Here is an 18,611-nt window from a genome sequence, read left to right as displayed (position 1 = left end):
AAATGGTGAGAGATAAAATTGAAGAAAGAAAGTTTCAACAAAAAAAAAGATCTAAAACAAAATAAATAGCAATAAAAAAAATAATGATTAAATTTGGTATAGAAATAAAATAAATCAAATGTTAAGTGATGAAATTGAAAAACAAATCTAATTAACAAAAGAATTTAAAACAAAACAAATAGTAATAAAAAAATAAGAACCAAATCTAACAGATAAAAGAATTATTGAAGAGTTTCTTTGTTATAAATTATTTCAAATAAAACAAATAGTAATAAAAATAAGAGGGACCAAATCTGAAGAAAAAACAAATTAAAAGGTTTATTTGAAAATTTATAGATCCATGCATGTAAATTGAGGAGGAGATAAAAAAAAAAAGTTGTTAGCATCAAACCAAAAATATGTAAGCCATGAACAGACTACCAAGACAATTCGTGCGCCATTATAGAAGCCACTATTTGACAACCAATTATATATTCACATGTCGTCCAAATAGCGTGTGGGGACATTCCACATGTTGGTGTCTACATTGCATATGTCAAAAACTTTTTGTTTTTAAATAATATTTTATATTTATTAAAAAATCAAATTTCCCTTAAGTCAATTTGATTATTACTAAAAAAAAATAGGATGTAAAAAAAAAAACCTCTCAATGTTGTGGAAAAAGACCCTAGGCTCTTGTTAAATAATTCTTGTTTTTAAAGATGATTTAGTTATTTTAAAAAAAATGAATTATCCCCTCATCAATCTGTTCATATTATTGTTTAAGAAATAAAATAAGTTTTTTTTAGGAATCCTTGTGTTTGAGTCCAAATGCAGCTCGTCTTCTATCGTTCTTGTGCCTTGAATTTGTATCTTGAAGCAATTGTGCAAGTTGAAGAATAAAAACAAGTCAACTCAAAACTTATTATACCCACTTTATCCCAATATACAATTTAAAGTCAATGGTTTTACGTTCATGTAGATGTGACACTCTACCTGTACAAGTAAAATAAAAAAATAAAAAAAATAAAAAATCTTATCACTAATATTAATCTATATGCTTAGAATACTTAATCATATCCCATTACAATTAGTCTCTTGACAAAATGACCAGCCGGCCCCATCGGAATCCACATTTTAGTGAAAGAAAATCTTCTCGGATTACCATTCGGCGGAAAAGAATGTACAGCAAGACCATTTTGCCGGCAAGTTATTCGAAAAAACATTACCTGTACCAAATCCCAGTTGACAAGCATAATTTCTTTCCTATATATAACCCTTGTCTTGTCAAGCATTAGGCACACAAGAAATGGCGTGCTCAAAGAGGTGCAAGAATTTCATATGCTTTCTAGCTGTTCTTGCGCAGGTTTTGACACTTACCGGAAGCTCTCAGGCTAGGTCGCTGCTGCACCTGAACGTTTCAGGATTCCAAGCTCAGAATTCATCACATGAGGCAACTCTTAGGAACCTTGCGGCGATGTTACCAAAAGGTGCACCCCTGCCACCTTCAGGACCTAGCCCTATCATCAACTGATTCAGTTTTAGACGTTCGATGATGGCATTTGCTAAAGTCCCTGCGGATTCTCATGCATGATGAATAGGATGTTTACTAAGAGAGGTTAAGTTATACTAGGTAGTGATGAACTAAGAGAGGCTTGCTATATTCTTTGTTGTGTAGTTTATAGTACTACTGTCTACACTCACAGAGGATTTATGCAAACATACTATATATAGATTCGTTATTTTTATTTCTCATACCGCTTCTGCCTTTGGCCACACATTTCTTTTAATTCTAACTATCCAAGTGGGCTGCTATTATACTCCACTGCTTTAGTGTTCTTCTTTATAGAAGCTAGAGATCAATTTGGAGCTCAAATGGACAACCTTCGTCCTACTTGGTTACAGTGACAGAAGCATCAAAGGTATTAGGTGCGATGGGTTGTGTGTCAACATTAGATGGTGTGGTGGTCTTCCTAAGACATGATGGTTAAGAAGTAATCAATTGTTGTGTGTCACATTTTTTATTGTTGAATCTAAACTCAATCTAGAAGGTCAAGGAAGGCAACCACCGCCCAGCCAGCCACCAGCTGCCACCAACCGACCAGCCACCAGCCGCAGCCGCCAGCCACCAGCCTCCACAGCCGCCAGCCGCCTTCACACTTGAAGGTTGAAAATTCTTGTTTTGATTTCGTGTATAAATAGAGTTTCCAGCTTCTGTTAATGTGTGTGGAGAGAATTGAGAGCAACACTAGAAAGAGAGAGAGAGAGGGCGTGTATTTGTTAAGCTTTTGTTAATTAATTGTAAGCTTCGGATTTTGTAATAAAACTTTGTGTTTTATCCCCTCTGAGTGTTTCAAAGCCACCACTAGTGGTTTCTCCCACCAACAATTGGTATTAGAGCCCCGTTCGTCAGAAAACAGAAGTGTTTTGGGGTATATCCGAATTTTCAAAGTTGTCCAAAACAAGTTTTGATCATTCCACAGTGTAGAGCTCATCAAGACGAACTCACTGTCGCAAGAATCAGCCCGAAGATTCTGCCCTGTTGACCACGCGCAACCCACGCGCGACAGAGGTTAAAGACGAGTGCATTCCACGCGCGCCATATTTGAGCCGCGTCGAGCCTCTTACGCCGAGTTCTAGCCGAGCCGCGTTCCAGCCTCAGCCGAGCTGAGAGAATATTTCCCAGAATATTCCCCGAATATTCCACAGAATATTCCCGATTCAACCCAGCGAACCGCCCGCCGTACAAAATTGGTTTTTTGACCGGTTCACCCATTTTATGACCCGATTTCTTCAAAGTCAGATCGGTTTCCGACTATTTGGACCATTCCGGATCGATCTACAGTGTCCGTTTGGCCAAATTCGGCTCCCAAAAAGGTGATATAGTCATTCAAAGAGCAAAATGACTACAGAAGGTACACATACACTCATCCCGAAGCTGACCAAAGACAACTATGATAGTTGGTGCATCAGATTGAAGGCATTCCTTGGTTCACAAGAGTGTTTGGATATTGTATAAACTGGTTATAATGAACCAGAGTCCAAAGAAGCAGAAGATGTTTTACAAGAGGCACAGAAGCAAGCCCTCAAAGTCAACAGAAAGAAAGACAACAAAGCAAAGACCATCATCTATCAAGGTCTTGATGAAGATACATTCGAGATAATAGCTTCCGTTGAAACATCAAAAGATATATGGGAGGCTCTCCAACAGAAATACAAAGGTGCTGATAGAATCAAGAAGATTCGTCTTCAATCCTTACGAGGTGAATTTGAGTTATTGCAAATGAAGTCCTTGGAGTCTATTTCTGATTATCACACAAGGATTATGGTGATAGTAAATCAGATGAGAAGAAATGGAGAAGCCCTCATCGATTCTTGAATTACTGAGAAAATTTTGAGATCCCTAGATCCAAAATTTGATTTTGTTGTTGTCGCAATTGAAGAGTCCAAAGAAGTGGACAAGTTGACGGTTGATGAGCTTATGAGTTCTTTGTAAGCTCATGAGTAGAAGATTGTAAAGCGAAATGGAGATAAGGCAATTGAGCATGCCTTACAAGCAAAGCTGTCTCTCAAGGACAGATATGAGCAAGGGGAGACTTCAACAAGTGGTGGATATACCACTCAAGCAGGAAGTCAACAATCCAGAGGAGGATTTCAGAGATTCCAAGGAAGAGGATCTTGGAATACAAGCTTCAGAGGAAGAGGTGGTAGAAACACCACCAGAGGAGGCCGAGGACAACAAACATTCACTCCCAAAGGAAGAGGAGGCGGTTACAATAACCGTGACAAGAGGAATATCCAATGTTATAGTTGAAATCAATTTGGGCACTATAGCACTGAATGCCGAAGGAAAGCTCTGTTAGAGATACATGAGCATGCCAACTTTGCAGCAAAAGATGACACAGGAGCAGCTGCATTGCTTGTCCAACAAGGACTTGGTGAGAAGCAAGAGGACATATGGTATCTAGATACTGGAGCCAGCAATCACATGTGCGGCTATCGAGAGTTATTTAGTAATCTAGATGAGACCAAACAAGGTCTAGTTACTTTTGGAGATACCACAAAGGTTCCATTCAAAGGTAAAGGCAACATCCCAATCAAGTTGAAGAATGGCGATTCCAGCTACATCGCCGATGTCTATTATGTCCCAGCCATAAAGCAGAACCTAATCAGCTTAGGTCAACTTTTGGAAAGAGGCTATACTTTTTACTCGAAGAATTGTCATCTGGCAATTAGAGACAACAATTGAAGATTAATGGCCTATGTGAAAATGTCCAAGAATAGGATGTTTCCTTTGAACATCCAGTATGATGCAGCAAGGTGTTTGAGTGCCATCACCAATAGTGAAGAATGACTTTGGCACCTGAGGCTTGGACATCTGAATTTCACAAGTCTGAAGATGCTAGCAAGCAAGAAGATGGTCAAAGGTTTGCCTCACATTGATCATCCAGATGAAGTCTGTGAGAGTTGTGTCCTCAGCAAACATCACAGATCCAGTTTTGCTAAAGAAGTCAACAAGAGAGCAAAGAGGCCACTGGAGTTAGTGCACACAGATGTGTGTGGCCTAATTACGCCTATGTCGACTGGACAAAATAGGTACTTCCTCACTTTTATTGATGATTTCAGTACAAAAATGTGGATATACTTTCTGAAGAGGAAGTCAGAAGTATTCAATTGTTTTAAAGATTTTAAAGCAATTGTGGAGAAGCAAACTGGTTACACGATCAGAACCGTAAGATCTGATCAAGGTGGAGAATATACAGCAAATGACTTTGAAGCCTGTTGTACACAACAAGGCATCAGACATCAGACAACACCAGCTTATACACCACAGCTGAACGGTGTAGCCGAAAGGAAGAATCACACGATTCTTGACATGGCAAGAAGTCTGCTCAAAGCAAAGAAGTTGCCCAAGCAATACTGGGCTGAAGCTGTATCATGTGCAGTGTATCTACTGAATCGCTGCCCCACCAGAAGTTTGCAAGGAGTCATTCCAGAAGAAGCATGGAGTGGTCACAAACCAAGTGTTACTCATCTACGAGTCTTTGGTTGTGTGGCATATGCAAAGATCCCAGATGCAAGAAGGAGAAAGCTCGATGATAAAAGCGAGAAATGCATCTTTGTCGGATATGGTGAAAGAAGGATGGGATACAAGCTGTATAATCCCATCACGAAGAAGGTGATTACGAGTAGAGATGTTATCTTTGAAAAAGATTCCCTGTATTCAACAGGAGGAACACACCAGGAGCATCATCATCAACACCACCATTAGCATCCTCATCAGAAGCACCAAGAAGGATGAGAAATCTTGAAGAGCTGTACGATGCCACTCAAGTCATGGAAGATACAACTTTGTTTTGTTTCCATGCAGATAGGGACCCATTAAGCTTAAATAAAGCTATCACAGAAGAGAAAAGGATTAAAGCAATGGATGAAGAAATACATGCCATTGAGAAGAAAGATACCTGGAAGCTGACTTATCCACCAGAAAAGAAGAAAGCAATAGGTGTCAAATGGGTCTACAAGACGAAAGCCAAATTCGTGGATAAAGGCTATAAGCAGAGAGAAGGCATTGAAGGGAGAAGTATTCATGCTTGGCATGACATCCCTCGATTGAGTTTAAAGGGGAGATTTGTTGAATCTAAACTCAATCTAGAAGGTCAAGGAAGGCAACCACCGCCCAGCCAGCCACCAGCTGCCACCAACCGACCAGCCACCAGCCTCTACAGCCGCCTTAACACTTGAAGGTTGAAAATTCTTGTTTTGATTTCGTGTATAAATAGAGTGCCCAGCTTCTGTTAATGTGTGTGGAGAGAATTAAGAGAAACACTAGAAAGAGAAAAAGAGAGTTAGAGGGCGTGTATTGCTTTTGTTAATTATTTGTAAGCTTCGGATTTTTATAATAAAACAGTGTGTTTTATCCCCTCTGAGTGTTTCAAAGCCACCACCAGTGGTTACTCCCACCAACATTTATCAGTTTAGTCAAGAACAGCTAGCAGGGAATTAACAATTAAGTAGGTATGATTAGTTTTAGTTACAAAACTTCAGCCATACTGATCACTCTCTCTCCCTGATCTGAAAAAAAAAAATCAATACAAAATGAACGGAACAAGATTAGCACTGCTAGCTACAAGCAAACAGCATAAAACTATCAATTGGCTGAAGTTTTGTAACTAAAACTACAAGCAAACAACATGAAACTATCACAACAATATGAAAGCAAAATGCAAAAAAAAACCCAACATAACTTCAAGTTTCTCAATATGAAACTAGTCAAGCAAAGAGAATAGAGAAGCCACTGAAAGCTGCAAAACTCAGCTGCTAAAGATCAAAGCTGAATGTTATATAGTTAATGGAATAGTTCCTAGCAGACCCATTACTCATTTAAAAAACAATATTTCTCCTAGTTGTTTTGAAAGAGAACATCCATGGAGAAAAAGATTTTTATGTCTACTTTAATTGTGTTGCCTGATTTCAGTAAAGTTTTAGAAAATAATATAAATTATTTTTTTAGTGTTTGAACTCAAATTTATATTTTGAATTGAGATAGTTTTTTAATATGATATTAATTTTAATTACTAAACTGTTATAAATTCAAATCTTAATATTTTTATTTGAATTTTATTTTTTTTTTATTAAAATTAATTAGTAATACAAAATAGTGTATGAATTTACAGGTTTTATGCTTTTACTTGCGTGAGTAAATGATAGTGTACTCTCCATTTGGATCGGCTGTGGAGAGTTTATATAAATGCCAAGAGACGCCAACTTGAAAAGGCCAGGCCTTGCCACCCTGATATGATATGGAAGATTAAAAGTCATACGTTCTTTAATAAATTATAATTGATTTAAATTCATAAGTGACTTTTTTCCAATAGCGATATAAAATTAGGTTGACTTCTTAATATTAGATGGTAATGCTTCTTAGTTATGGACAGAAGGGAATGCTTGTTAGCATTAAAAACGAGGAGACACAGTTCTTTGCTTCAGAGAAGAACGTAAAGCCAGATGACAAGCTGACCAGCATTTCCTGCGTGGAAATTAAAACCTGGTCATTTGCTGCATTGCTGCTATAGATAACCTGTTTGTCAAACTGGAGGTATTCAAAAAATGGGGTGCTTAAACAGGTGCAAGAATTTCATATACTTCCTCTTTGTTATAGCTAGGGTTTGTGCTCTTATGCATAGTTTTGAGGCTCGGCAGCTGCCTCGGAGGAAGATTTCAGGATTCCACACAGAAAACTGAGATGATGCGAGCTTTAGCCTCGACGCAATGCTTACCGAAAGGTGCTCTATTACCACCATCTGGACCCAGCCCTCGCATCAACTGATCATATCTGTTAAGCAGTGCCGTTGCTTAATAGAGCCTGACAAATTGATTTAAGAGCTCAATTCATGGACAGTCCTATTTGGACGTTGCAGTGTCATTAATTATAAGGATTAAGCGCGTTGTGACTTGTGTGCCTTTAAACTCATGTGAATTAGCAGACAGCTTGGTGTTCTTCCTGAGATATAATGATTACGAAGTAAGTAGTTGAGCTTTGTATATGCAGGATTTTGTTCTGAAAATCTGCTTCTGAATAAGTGCATCAAAGGATTAACATTTAAGTGGGCATGAATGTTGGAGAATAATATAAATTATATCTTGGAACCTCAACTAAAAACTTAAGTTATTGAGTTTAGATATTTCTTTGACATGGTATTAAAGTTTTGATGACTAAATGGCCATGAGTTCGAATCTCACAATTTCTATTTATTTGATAAAAATTAAACACAACGTAATATGAATCTGTGCAAGTTTCAAGTCCAAAAGACTTTCATTTGGGGTGTGTGTTTGAGAATAATATAAATTATATCTTCAGATATCATCTAATATTTTGGAAGCTTACCTAAATATTTAAGTTATTGAGTTGAGATGATTATTTGACAATGAATAATTTGAGGTACATAATACTTGAATTGTCTCAATGTTTTTTGATCCATTTACAAGGAATGAAAATTTAATATTAGTAAGGAAGAAACAAGACCAGCCCTTCAACAAGCCAGCAGTTTCGGCACTCCAAAAGATACAAAGAGGAATTAAGCAACAGACTAGAAGAACATGAAAATCATGTCAAGAAGCTAGATTGAAGATATCATGAATAACATGAAAACGAAACAAAAACAAGCTACAAAAGTGATGACAAGTCTTGTCTATTTTCAGAAACTGAAGAGAGAAAATTCTCAAACCCAATCCAAGCCAGCAAGAGACAGGTATAGTTTGAAAGTTTTCAACTCAATCAAGACAGAATGATGGTTTCCAGCACATGAAGCCTCTAGAATTTTACCCAAGCTCGCTGGCAAGAAGCAAGTGTAGTTTGACTTCGTTTACGAATATATATTTCCTAGTAGTTGACATTCTTGAATGTGTTAACTATCAATCCAACGTGGTGCCACAAGCCTTTGAAGTTATGTTTGTCCACTATATATGATACCAAATATTTAAGGATATACTTTGTTTTATAGGTAAATGTAAATTGTTTAATTCTGAAGTGATTTTGCTCCAGGGTGAAATAAGATTAATAAAGGTTGACTTCTGCTTGATGTTAGTTGGTGTTGATGCTTCTGAGTTACATATGGACAGAAGTTGAGAACGTTTTGTCATAAAAAAAAAAGGGGATGCATTTGGGCACCTTTTGGATTTAGAAATGTGCGGACAGATACTTTATCGGCTAGTTCATTGAATAAACAAATAATTTCTGTACCCAAATCCTTGTTGAAAGCCGCCCACATTTAATTCATGCAAGCAAAACCTGGCCAATTTTCTGAAGGGCTATATATAAACTTTGTCCTGTCAAACATTAGGCATACATAAAATGAGGTGCTCAAACAGCTGCATGAATTTCATATGCTTCCTAGTTGCTCTATCTCTGGTTTGTGCACTCATGGGAGGTTCTCAGGCTCGGCCGCTGCATCGGAGGAAGCTTTCAGGATTCCAAACCGACGGTTATGAGGCAGGCGTTAGAACCCTTGGCGCAAAGCTTCCAAAAGGTGCACCACTGCCACCATCTGGACCTAGTCCTGCCATCAACTGAATCAATTTGTCTGCTCAACAATAGCATTGCTTATGTTGTGTTGTGTTGATATTTGTCTCTATAGAATACAATCTACGACGGAAACAGTCAAGCTATATTTGCCAGTTATGAACTGAGAGAGCTATTGTTGAATTCTTTTTCTTTTTTTGTATCTTCACCTAAGCATTACTTAAGGTTGTCCGATTTCATGTTGAAAATCTGTCTGATTAAGTACATCAAGGAATATAACCAAGGTTTTAGGTACAGAACTTCTAACATGATTTATCTTACTGAATGAAAATTTAGACAATAACTACGCAATTATAAGACTAAAGAATGGAGGTAAGCAGCAGATTTAGAACAAACAGGAAATCTTATGCCACACGAAGACATGAAACCATGAACAGGCTCTGTTGAGAATAAGATGAATGCTAAGAAAAACTATTTAGATAAGTAAACAAGAAAAGTACTGAAGCAAATAAAGCAGCAATTCCTAACAGGAAAAGCAGCTGCAAAAGAGTTTTATCACTGGATTGTCCAAGCTTCCTCTACAAAACCTTTAAATTCATCACTTTTGCAAAAAACAATGACATATATATTTGATCCAATTAAATACAGTAGACTAGTCTCAAACATCTTTTTCTTTATTTTTTGATGATCGAAAGGTTTTCATTTTCAAAAGAAAACCAAAATAGGAAATTTTCCTACTACAAAGAGTTGTATATTGTTAAAAAATCCAAATAAATAAAGAGAAATACAAAAAAAAAAGGAGAAAGTTAGGGTTTCATTAATACAATATAATGCAATTAAAATAAATAAATTTAACTTAAACACAGAAATTATATATAGGCTTAACAAAGGAAACTGAAAAGAAAATATAAAAACTATTTTACCCTTAATAAAAAATATAACAAAATAATCCTATATCTCTTAATATCTCATCTCAAACTTACGATGCAGCAGATACAAGAATCAAGGGTTTGCCAACTAGAAAACGAAAGTGGAAAATAGAATGCGATTTGGTAAGGAAATCTGTTGCATCGTGTCAAAAAAGAAACAAAAGACAAATTAATGGTGTCATGCTTGAAATAATGATAAATAAGATAACAATCGATTTTAATGTGCTTAGTTCATTTATGAAAAAATAAGTTATGAGTAATATGAATAGATTGGTTGTTACAATACATAAGAGTGGTATGAGAAAGAGAAACTCATATATCTGCAAGTAATCAATGTAACCAAATAATTTTTTTTTGTAGTAGATGTCATAACACGATATTCTGCTTCGGTTGAAGATTGAGAGATAATAGATTGTTTCTTACTCTTCCAAGAAATAAGAGAATCACTAAAAAAGATATAGAAACCAGTAACAGACTTGCATGCGATCTATGGGATCACTGATTAGCATTAGAGTATGCATGTAGCTCTAAGGAAAAAGGTGGATTGATGGAAGTAAAAGACTCTGAAAGATTGTACCCTTAAGATTTCTAAAAATACAAAGAGCAATTGCCTAATGAATAGTAGTAGGAGAAGTAACAAGTTGACTAACAACATGAACAACATGGACAATATTTGGATGAGTAATAGTGAGATATATCAAGTTTTCAATAATAGTATGGTATAAAGTAGGATCTAAAAAAAGCAAACCATTAGAAGAAGAATACTTTATGTTAACCTCAATAGGAGTATCTATAATTTTATTATCAGTAAATCTAGCCCGCTCAAGAATATCTGCAACATTTTTTTATTGAGAAAGAAGATAACATCTGGGTGAGTAGGCTCCCTCAATACCCAAGAAATATCATAAAAAAACCTAAATCCTTCATTTCAAACTTCTAGTTAACTCTGTCTTCAAAACTGAAATACCATTAATATTATCACCAATAATATTTATGTCATCAATATATAAAGATAGAATGATATGACCTGCATCAGTGCACTTAACAAAAAGAGCAGAATCATGAGTACTAGGAACAAATTCAAAGGAAGAGATTACAATAGAAAATTTCTCAAACCAAGTATGAGGTGGTTGTTTAAAACCATATAAAGCTTTCTTAAGCTTGCAAACATACCTATAGTCATGTGAAACACTAGGAGAGGGCACCATATAAACTTCTTCTTAAAGATCTCCATTCAAGAAAGTATTTTTAACATCAAATTAAGAGACATGCCACTAACGAACCAAAGCTACTGCAATAAAAGTATGAATATTAATTATTTTTGCAACAGGAGGAAATGTCTCCTCATAATCCATAATATACTGTTGAGAGTTTTCTTTTGCAATCAACCTAACTTTGTATCGCTCAATAGATCTATCAGAATTAGTCTTGATCTTATATACTCAACGATAACCAATTACAATCTTACCAGGAGGTAGAAGAACCAAATCTCAAGTATCCATCTTATACAAAGCTAAAAGTTCCTCATCTATAACTTACTACCAAAGATGATCAATAATTTTCTTTTTATAGAAAGAGGGTTTAGAGAGACAATGAACACAAGCTAAAAATGAAGTAAAAGATGAAGAATAACAATAATAGAAAAAATCTAGTAACTTTGTGGACTTACAAATGCATATGGATTGACGTAGAGGTGGATCCACAATCTTAGACAGCTTGAGTGACCACAGAAGAAAAGGGAGCTTTAGATGTACTAGAGAGTAAAGTGGCAATACTTGCAGAATGGTCGATACGAATTGGTTGAGTAGAATGTAAAGGTAATGAGGGTAAGAACATAAGAATGAGAATTTGAAGTACTAGGAACTCGAGATGATAAATTATTAGAATCCTTAGAAAAATGATTTATACAAATAAGATCAGATCTAGTCAAGCTATGAGTAGCGAATAGAATAAAAAAGAAAGGTATATCCTCAAAAGAGATAACATGACGAGACACATAAAGTTTATGAGTTATTGGATCAAAATAATGATACTTCTTTTTACCTTCATCATAACCAAGAGTGACATAAATAGCAAATTGAGAGGACAACTTGTTGCGTTTTTCATGAGCATGAAAAACAAAACAAGTACAACAAAAAAACTCTAAAGAAACAACTGTCACTTTTAACTCATCCAAAATATATAGTCCCCCCTTTCTACGGCTTGTTCTAATCAGCTATTTAAACTGCAGACCCTGCACACAACAAAAAAAAGAGGAAAAGATGACTAAATAATATACCTGGATCGCATAATTGTCCAATAGAAGCAAGATTTAATGTGATTTTTGAATCATGATATAATTTAATTAGAAAATTAATGCTATTTATGAATAATATAATTTTTTTTATTTTTAAGAAAAAATAAAAAAAACGAAGAAGTGATTCTAATTAGAGTAACTTTTGGCAAAATTCACAAGGGGAAGAAATATAACAGGCAAAAAAAAAAATACTTCAGTGGACTAATTCCCATGACAATCTCTAAGGCCTCAAATCTCTGTAATGTTGAACTCTCAGACAACTTCTTCACTGGGAAAGTACCCACCCTAGGAAGCTTGCCTTACTTGCGGCATCTGTCAATTGGTTACAATGATCTTGGGAGTGGCCCCAGGACGATGACCTGATTTTCTCTATCGCCTGGAAAACAACACCGTTTTGGAAATTTTTGAGATAGCTGACAACCATTTAGGAGGGGTACTTCCTGAAACACTTGGCAACTTCTCCAAAAAATTAAGGAAGATGGGATTTGGGAGAAACCAAATACGTGGATCAATTCCAGATGGGATTGGAAATCTCATCAGCCTGGTTGCTTTGGGCTTGGAGCCAATTCAATTGAGCAGCATGATACCAAGTTCTGTTGGTAAATTACAAAATTTAGGTTATTTATATCTAGATCAAAATAAAATCTCAGGCAGTATCCCATCACCTATGTAGGCAATATGACGTCGTTAATTGCTGCTCATTTAGAACTCAACAATTTACATGGAAGTATCCCATCGAATCATGGAAATTGCCAAAACTTGTTGGAGTTGGGTCTCTCTAATAATAATTTGAGCGGTCCCTTACCCCGAGAATTACCAAGTATCCCTTCAGGAACATTTTCCTTAAACCTATCTGAAAATCATCTGACAGGTTCTCTTCCCTTGGAAGTGGGTAATCTGGTGCATCTTGGTGAGCTAGATGTTTCTAAAAATAGGTTATCCGGTACTGAGATTCCCCATAGTCTTGGTAGTCGCGCGAGTTTAGAGCTTTTGAGTTTGAAGGGTAATTTTTTCAAAGGGTCCGTTCCTGAATATCTCTGAGTTCTTTGAGAGCCGTTAAAGTTCTTGATCTCTCTTACAACAACTTTAGTGGCCAAATTCCCAGGTTTTTGGGAGACTTAAAGTTGTTAGAGAGTGTGGATCTGTCATTTAACGACCTATTGTCCATTGTGATTTGAAGCCCAGCAATGTTCTTTTAAATGCTGAAATGACTGCTTGTGTTGGGGACTTCGGATTAGCAAGGCTCCGTCCAGAAGTTTCCCATCAATTATCTTCGGGACAGACCAGCTCCGTTGGTTTGAAAGGCACCATCGGCTATGCAGCACCAGGTGCGATTAGAAGTATTTTCATTAGTGTCTAGTTCTATTGTCTCAGTCTATGATCTAAGCTAAGGCCGTAAACAACTATTTGCGTCTGTTCATATGAATTTTGCAGAGTATGGTGTGGGCAGCGATGTGTCAACTTACGGGGATGTGTACAGCTTTGGCATCTTGTTGCTGGAGATGTTTACAGGAAAAAGACCTACAGACGGCATGTTTAAAGATGGGCTGAACCTTCACAATTATGCTGAAATGGCATTGCATGGCCGAGTTTCGGAGGTTGTGGAACCAATACTTCTCCGAGAAGATGTGGAAAGTAGTATCTATTCCTCTCATAGGATGAACCCTATTGAAACTGGAAAAATCCTGGATTGTCTGATTTCAATTATCAAGATAGGAGTTGCTTGTTCTGTAGAGATGCCACGAGAGAGGATGGATATGAGCAATGTTGTGGCCGAATTGCATCGAATTAGGGACATCCTTTCTGGAACCAGGATCCGTGGACAGCAGGAAAACGTTAACGTTTCACTACGCGAAGGTAAGTTTCTATTATTATAGTGTAACTCCCGAAGAAATTAAGATTATTAATGAATATTTCTAATTCTGTACTGCTGCATTCTGCAGGTGCTTGAGTCCATTACTCTGGCAAATGAAGAGTACGGTTCAAAGAGGAGTAGAATAGCATTGACAATGAATAATATGGTTCTCTCTTTGAAACATTTTCTTCGTTTATTTTCTATGCATATGTTTGCTCAAGCGCTGGACTAGTACTGTGATAGAAATGGGAACTTGTAATATATATTATGGTAATAAAAATCAATAGTTTTGATATCCACCCATGATATGGATGGATTCATGATATATTAAACCCGGTTTAAGTTGATTGGTCAATTTAGTGATTTGTTGACCAGAGACCTAGTCCAACCAGGTGTAATAACTTTGTATTATAATGTTATTAAATTTAACTAATTTAATCCATGAATAATCAAGTCAATATTTTATCTAAAACGATTTTGTTTCTAGTTTTTTTTTATATCTTGAAATTAATTTGGTCAGGTTTCACTTGATTTTGATCAAATTAATCTATTAAATCATTTAAATTTTAACTAGATTAATATTCAAAATGATTTAAAATAAAACATTATCTTATTCAAAATAAAACTTTAACTAAATTAGACTATAGGTCATCAAATTGACCACGAACCAAGTGGGATTCAATAACTCCATGTACATATCTATGCCAAAGTAGGAGGTAGGGATACTTCAATTTAATATGTTTGGTATTATGATGTGTAGTATTTTTTAAAAATAATTTTTATTTAAAAATATATTATAATTTTTTTTATTTTTTTTATTTTTAATATAATTACATCAAAATTATATATAAAAAAAACATTAAAATAAAATTAATTTGATGTATACCAAATACATTTTAAAATGCACTCAATTATAGATAAAAACACAATGTTTAATATCTTCTTAGTCTTAACCTCCGCCTAATGACTCTTTCACCTGGAAAAACTTTATTATTATTATTAATTAATTGTCCCTTCTCTTAAAGAAAGTTTCTTGGTGTGATTTTTCTTCTTCAAATTTCCATTTAAATTCACTGTTAATAACATGTAAAAAAAAAAAAAAAACCCAGACATGTAACTAGATCATGTCGGGCTAGTTGATAAGAATTAGCCGTAAAATACGCAGGAATTAGTTAGAGAGTACAGTACACAGTAGAAATGTTTTTAAGTAAAGGGACCAACTAAATAAAAATAAAATAATACAGGGACCACATTAATAAAATGCCAAGAACACAACCCTAAAATATACGATTAATCCAGAGTTTTGATGGTATAAACCAAACCAAATTGGTTTTCTTCCTAGCCTTAAACCCTAAGTTAAAACCCTGTCTCTATTTCCATTTATTCCCTTGCCCTTACACAAACATCAATTCTTTCAAACACATTCACTCAGAGAGATAATAATGAATCTTCATTTCTCTAGAAAATTATTTTCTTTACTTCCTCAAAACTATCAATTCTCCATCTCCTCCACAAGGGTTTTGGCTTCTTTACTCTTCTCTACTAAAACCCCAACCAAACCATTATCTTCTTCACACTCCACTACATTATGCAGAAGAATTGAAGCCATAAGAGACCCCAGGGTCTCTATCGTACCGGCGCTTGATCAATGGATCAAAGAAGGCAACACTGTTGACAAACACCATCTTGTGTCTTTGGTTCGTCTCATGAAAGATTATAAACGGTTCAAACATGCTTTAGAGGTCTTTATTTCTCAATCCCCATCATTTTTTAACTTCTTTTTTGCTCATTATAGATTGTTTTATGTGTACCCTTTGAGTAAAATATAGAGATTGTTGTGGGAACTTGTTGAATTATTCATGGTGGAACTGAATTTGGGGTGAAGTTTCAGCTTTTGGACGACATGTCATTTATTGGATTTGTGTCAGTCTCGATATGATTCAAAAGTTTGAGAATTTTTCATATATCTAGTTTTAAGAGATAAGATAATTAAGATCTCATATAAAATTAGCAAGTCAGCACGAGGCCAATTATTTTTGTCACGATGAAGCTTGGACCATATCATGATTCAAGATATGGTTAAATGCACCTCTGTGTTGGGCAGTGTAGTTGTAATTTGATGAGTTTAATGATGCTTCCTGTAAAATTGGAACTTGATAGAGAGCATAATTAATTCAGGTATCAGAATGGATGACAGGCCGGCGGTTCTTTACATTTACTACGGAAGATGCAGCAGTCAGATTGGGATTAATTCATAGAGTTCGTGGACTAGAGGAGGCCGAGAACTACTTTAATAAGCTTTCGGTTAAGTTAAAAACTAAGTACACATATGGTGCTATTCTCAATGGCTGTGTGCGAGAGAAATCTGTGCAGAAAGCAGAAGCAGTTATGCAGGAAATGAGAGAAGGGGGCATGACAACATCATCTTTTCCATACAACATCTTGATCATCCTTTACTCTCAAACCGGAGACTTTGACAAAATCCCCCCATTGCTGAAGGAAATGGAAAGGAATGGAATTGCTCAAGATAAATATACACTGAGAAATCTAATTGCTGCTTCAGTTGCTGCATCTGACATTTCCGGGGTGGAAAGAATCTTGAAATTGATGGAGGAGAATCCAGAGCTTGGTCTAGATTGGAAATTGTATGCAATGGCTGCTGATGCGTATCTGAAGATTGGGTCCATCGAAACAGCTTTGACAATGTTGAAGAAGCTGGAGAAATGGATGGCCTTCAGAAAGAAGAAAGCAGTATTTAATTTTCTTTTGAGTCTCTATGCAAAAACAGGGAATAAGGATGAGCTTTATCGAATATGGAATTTGTACAAGCCCTCGAGTGAATCCATGGATACATCATATTGTTGCATGATTGACTCTCTTACAAAGCTGGATGATATCGAGGGAGCAGAAAAGATCTTTGAAGAGTGGGAGTCGCAGTGCACCAGCATGTATGACTTCCGTGTATTGAACGGGCTTCTTGTTGCTTATTGCAATAGGGGACTTTTTGAGAAGGCTGAGGCAGCCATAGAAAAGGCAGTGCAAGGAAGAACACCTTATGCGAGCACATGGCATGTAATGGCAAAGGGGTATATGGAACATGATCAAATCCCCAAGGCTGTTGAGATGTTGAAGAGGGCCGTCAATGTTGGAAGAGACTGGAAACCAGATCCCATCCTTGTGAATGCCTGTTTGGAGTACTTGGAAGGTCAGGGAGATGCTGAAGAGATGAAAAAAATTCACCCGGTTGATGAAAAACTAGGAACTTTATGGCAGCCGGAAAATCAGTTACCGATGTTCTTTATCAGATGAAAATGGATGGTTTTGTTGTTGACGAAGAAACACAAAAAGATACTTGGGGCTTAGCATCCTACACGCTGGACAAGTAAATTTTTAAAGGTGTAACCAATGACCCTGGGGCTTTAAATAGACGATCTGACAGTATAATGCATTAGGATCACACCTTGAACGATTAACTTCTGGACAAGCAACTTGTTTTTGGATTGCTAAGTTCATCTTTTTGAACGATCTATTTGTTTATACCCTCCTCCATTTCATATTGCTTAAAACTTCTGCCTCCCCAAAAAAAGAGACTAGAAGTGATGCAGAAAAAAAAAAACTAAAAGCAAGAAAGAAAGAAGTCAAGAATTAAAACAGGGAAAGGAAAAGCTAGGAAGAAGAGAGAATTTAAAGGAGGAATAGTTTGTTTTTTTATTAAATCATCAAAATTTGTCTAATATTTAGAAAAATAGGATATAAATACAAAAATTTTAACTAGAATAAATAATGAGGTTTATAGTTTAATAAATAAAATACTAATAATAGTTAAATTTAGCCTAACAAATAAAAAGTTTTTGTTGTTGTGGTAATGTTTTTCAATTGGAAATCTATTGAAATAATATTTTTTTTTAAAAAAAAAAAATATTTTTAACATTATTATATCGATACAATCTGAAAACATTAAAAAATAATTTGAAGCAAAGAAAAAAAAATTTAAAAAAATATTTTTTTTTTCAAAAACACTTTTGAAACGCAAAAAAAAAAACGGGTCCAGGTCTAATTAAGAAACCTTAATTATAAATTCAAATAAATTAAAAAAAACATAAGTTAAAGCTTAATCTCTCAATAATTTAAGCTAATTTTTATGATTATATAAATACGTAAACAATATTTTATTTCTAGTATTCCAAAAAACTTTTCTAAAATTGGAAAAACTTAACCTCATCAAATATAATTCAAAGCAGCTTCAATAATACTTTTAAAAATTATAATCAAATGTGATGTTTCTTTGATAACTTAAATATAGTTTGAATTTGGCTATCTAACATTTTTCCAGGTTAGCCAAATAATTACTTTCCAGTATGAATTCTTCAAACCAGAGTTCAGCCTTCCCTTCTAAGTAAACAGATGCTATTTCCATCCATTATTTTCAAGACTATAATTGAAAGTGGAAACATGGACACCAGAGCGCTTGATCAGATGGAAGGTGATGGTCAGATCTTAATGGAGAAATGCCTGAAAATATGTATGTCA

At 35.4% G+C, this 18,611-nt stretch overlaps 2 protein-coding genes and 1 pseudogene across 2 annotated transcripts in view; 2 read left to right on the top strand and 1 right to left on the bottom strand.

Moving 5' to 3' along the window:
- Positions 1–18,611, bottom strand: part of LOC118050395 (E3 ubiquitin-protein ligase RMA1H1) — an 89,514-nt gene that overhangs the window by 45,730 nt on the left and 25,173 nt on the right. The window lies entirely within an intron of this gene.
- On the top strand, positions 1,289–14,177 carry LOC118050420 (uncharacterized; annotated as a pseudogene).
- On the top strand, positions 15,389–17,565 carry LOC118050350 (pentatricopeptide repeat-containing protein At2g20710, mitochondrial). The gene is made up of 2 exons (XM_035060674.2): positions 15,389–15,823; positions 16,260–17,565. The coding sequence occupies exons 1-2, from the start codon at positions 15,524–15,526 to the stop codon at positions 17,388–17,390; spliced, it is 1,431 nt and encodes a 476-aa protein (XP_034916565.1). The 5' UTR covers positions 15,389–15,523; the 3' UTR covers positions 17,391–17,565.

The sequence above is a fragment of the Populus alba genome, chromosome 13 (assembly GCF_005239225.2).
Source record: "Populus alba chromosome 13, ASM523922v2, whole genome shotgun sequence".
NCBI lineage: Eukaryota > Viridiplantae > Streptophyta > Magnoliopsida > Malpighiales > Salicaceae > Populus > Populus alba.
Note: the sequence above shows the minus strand (reverse complement) of the source record. Positions and strands in the feature narration are given on the sequence as shown.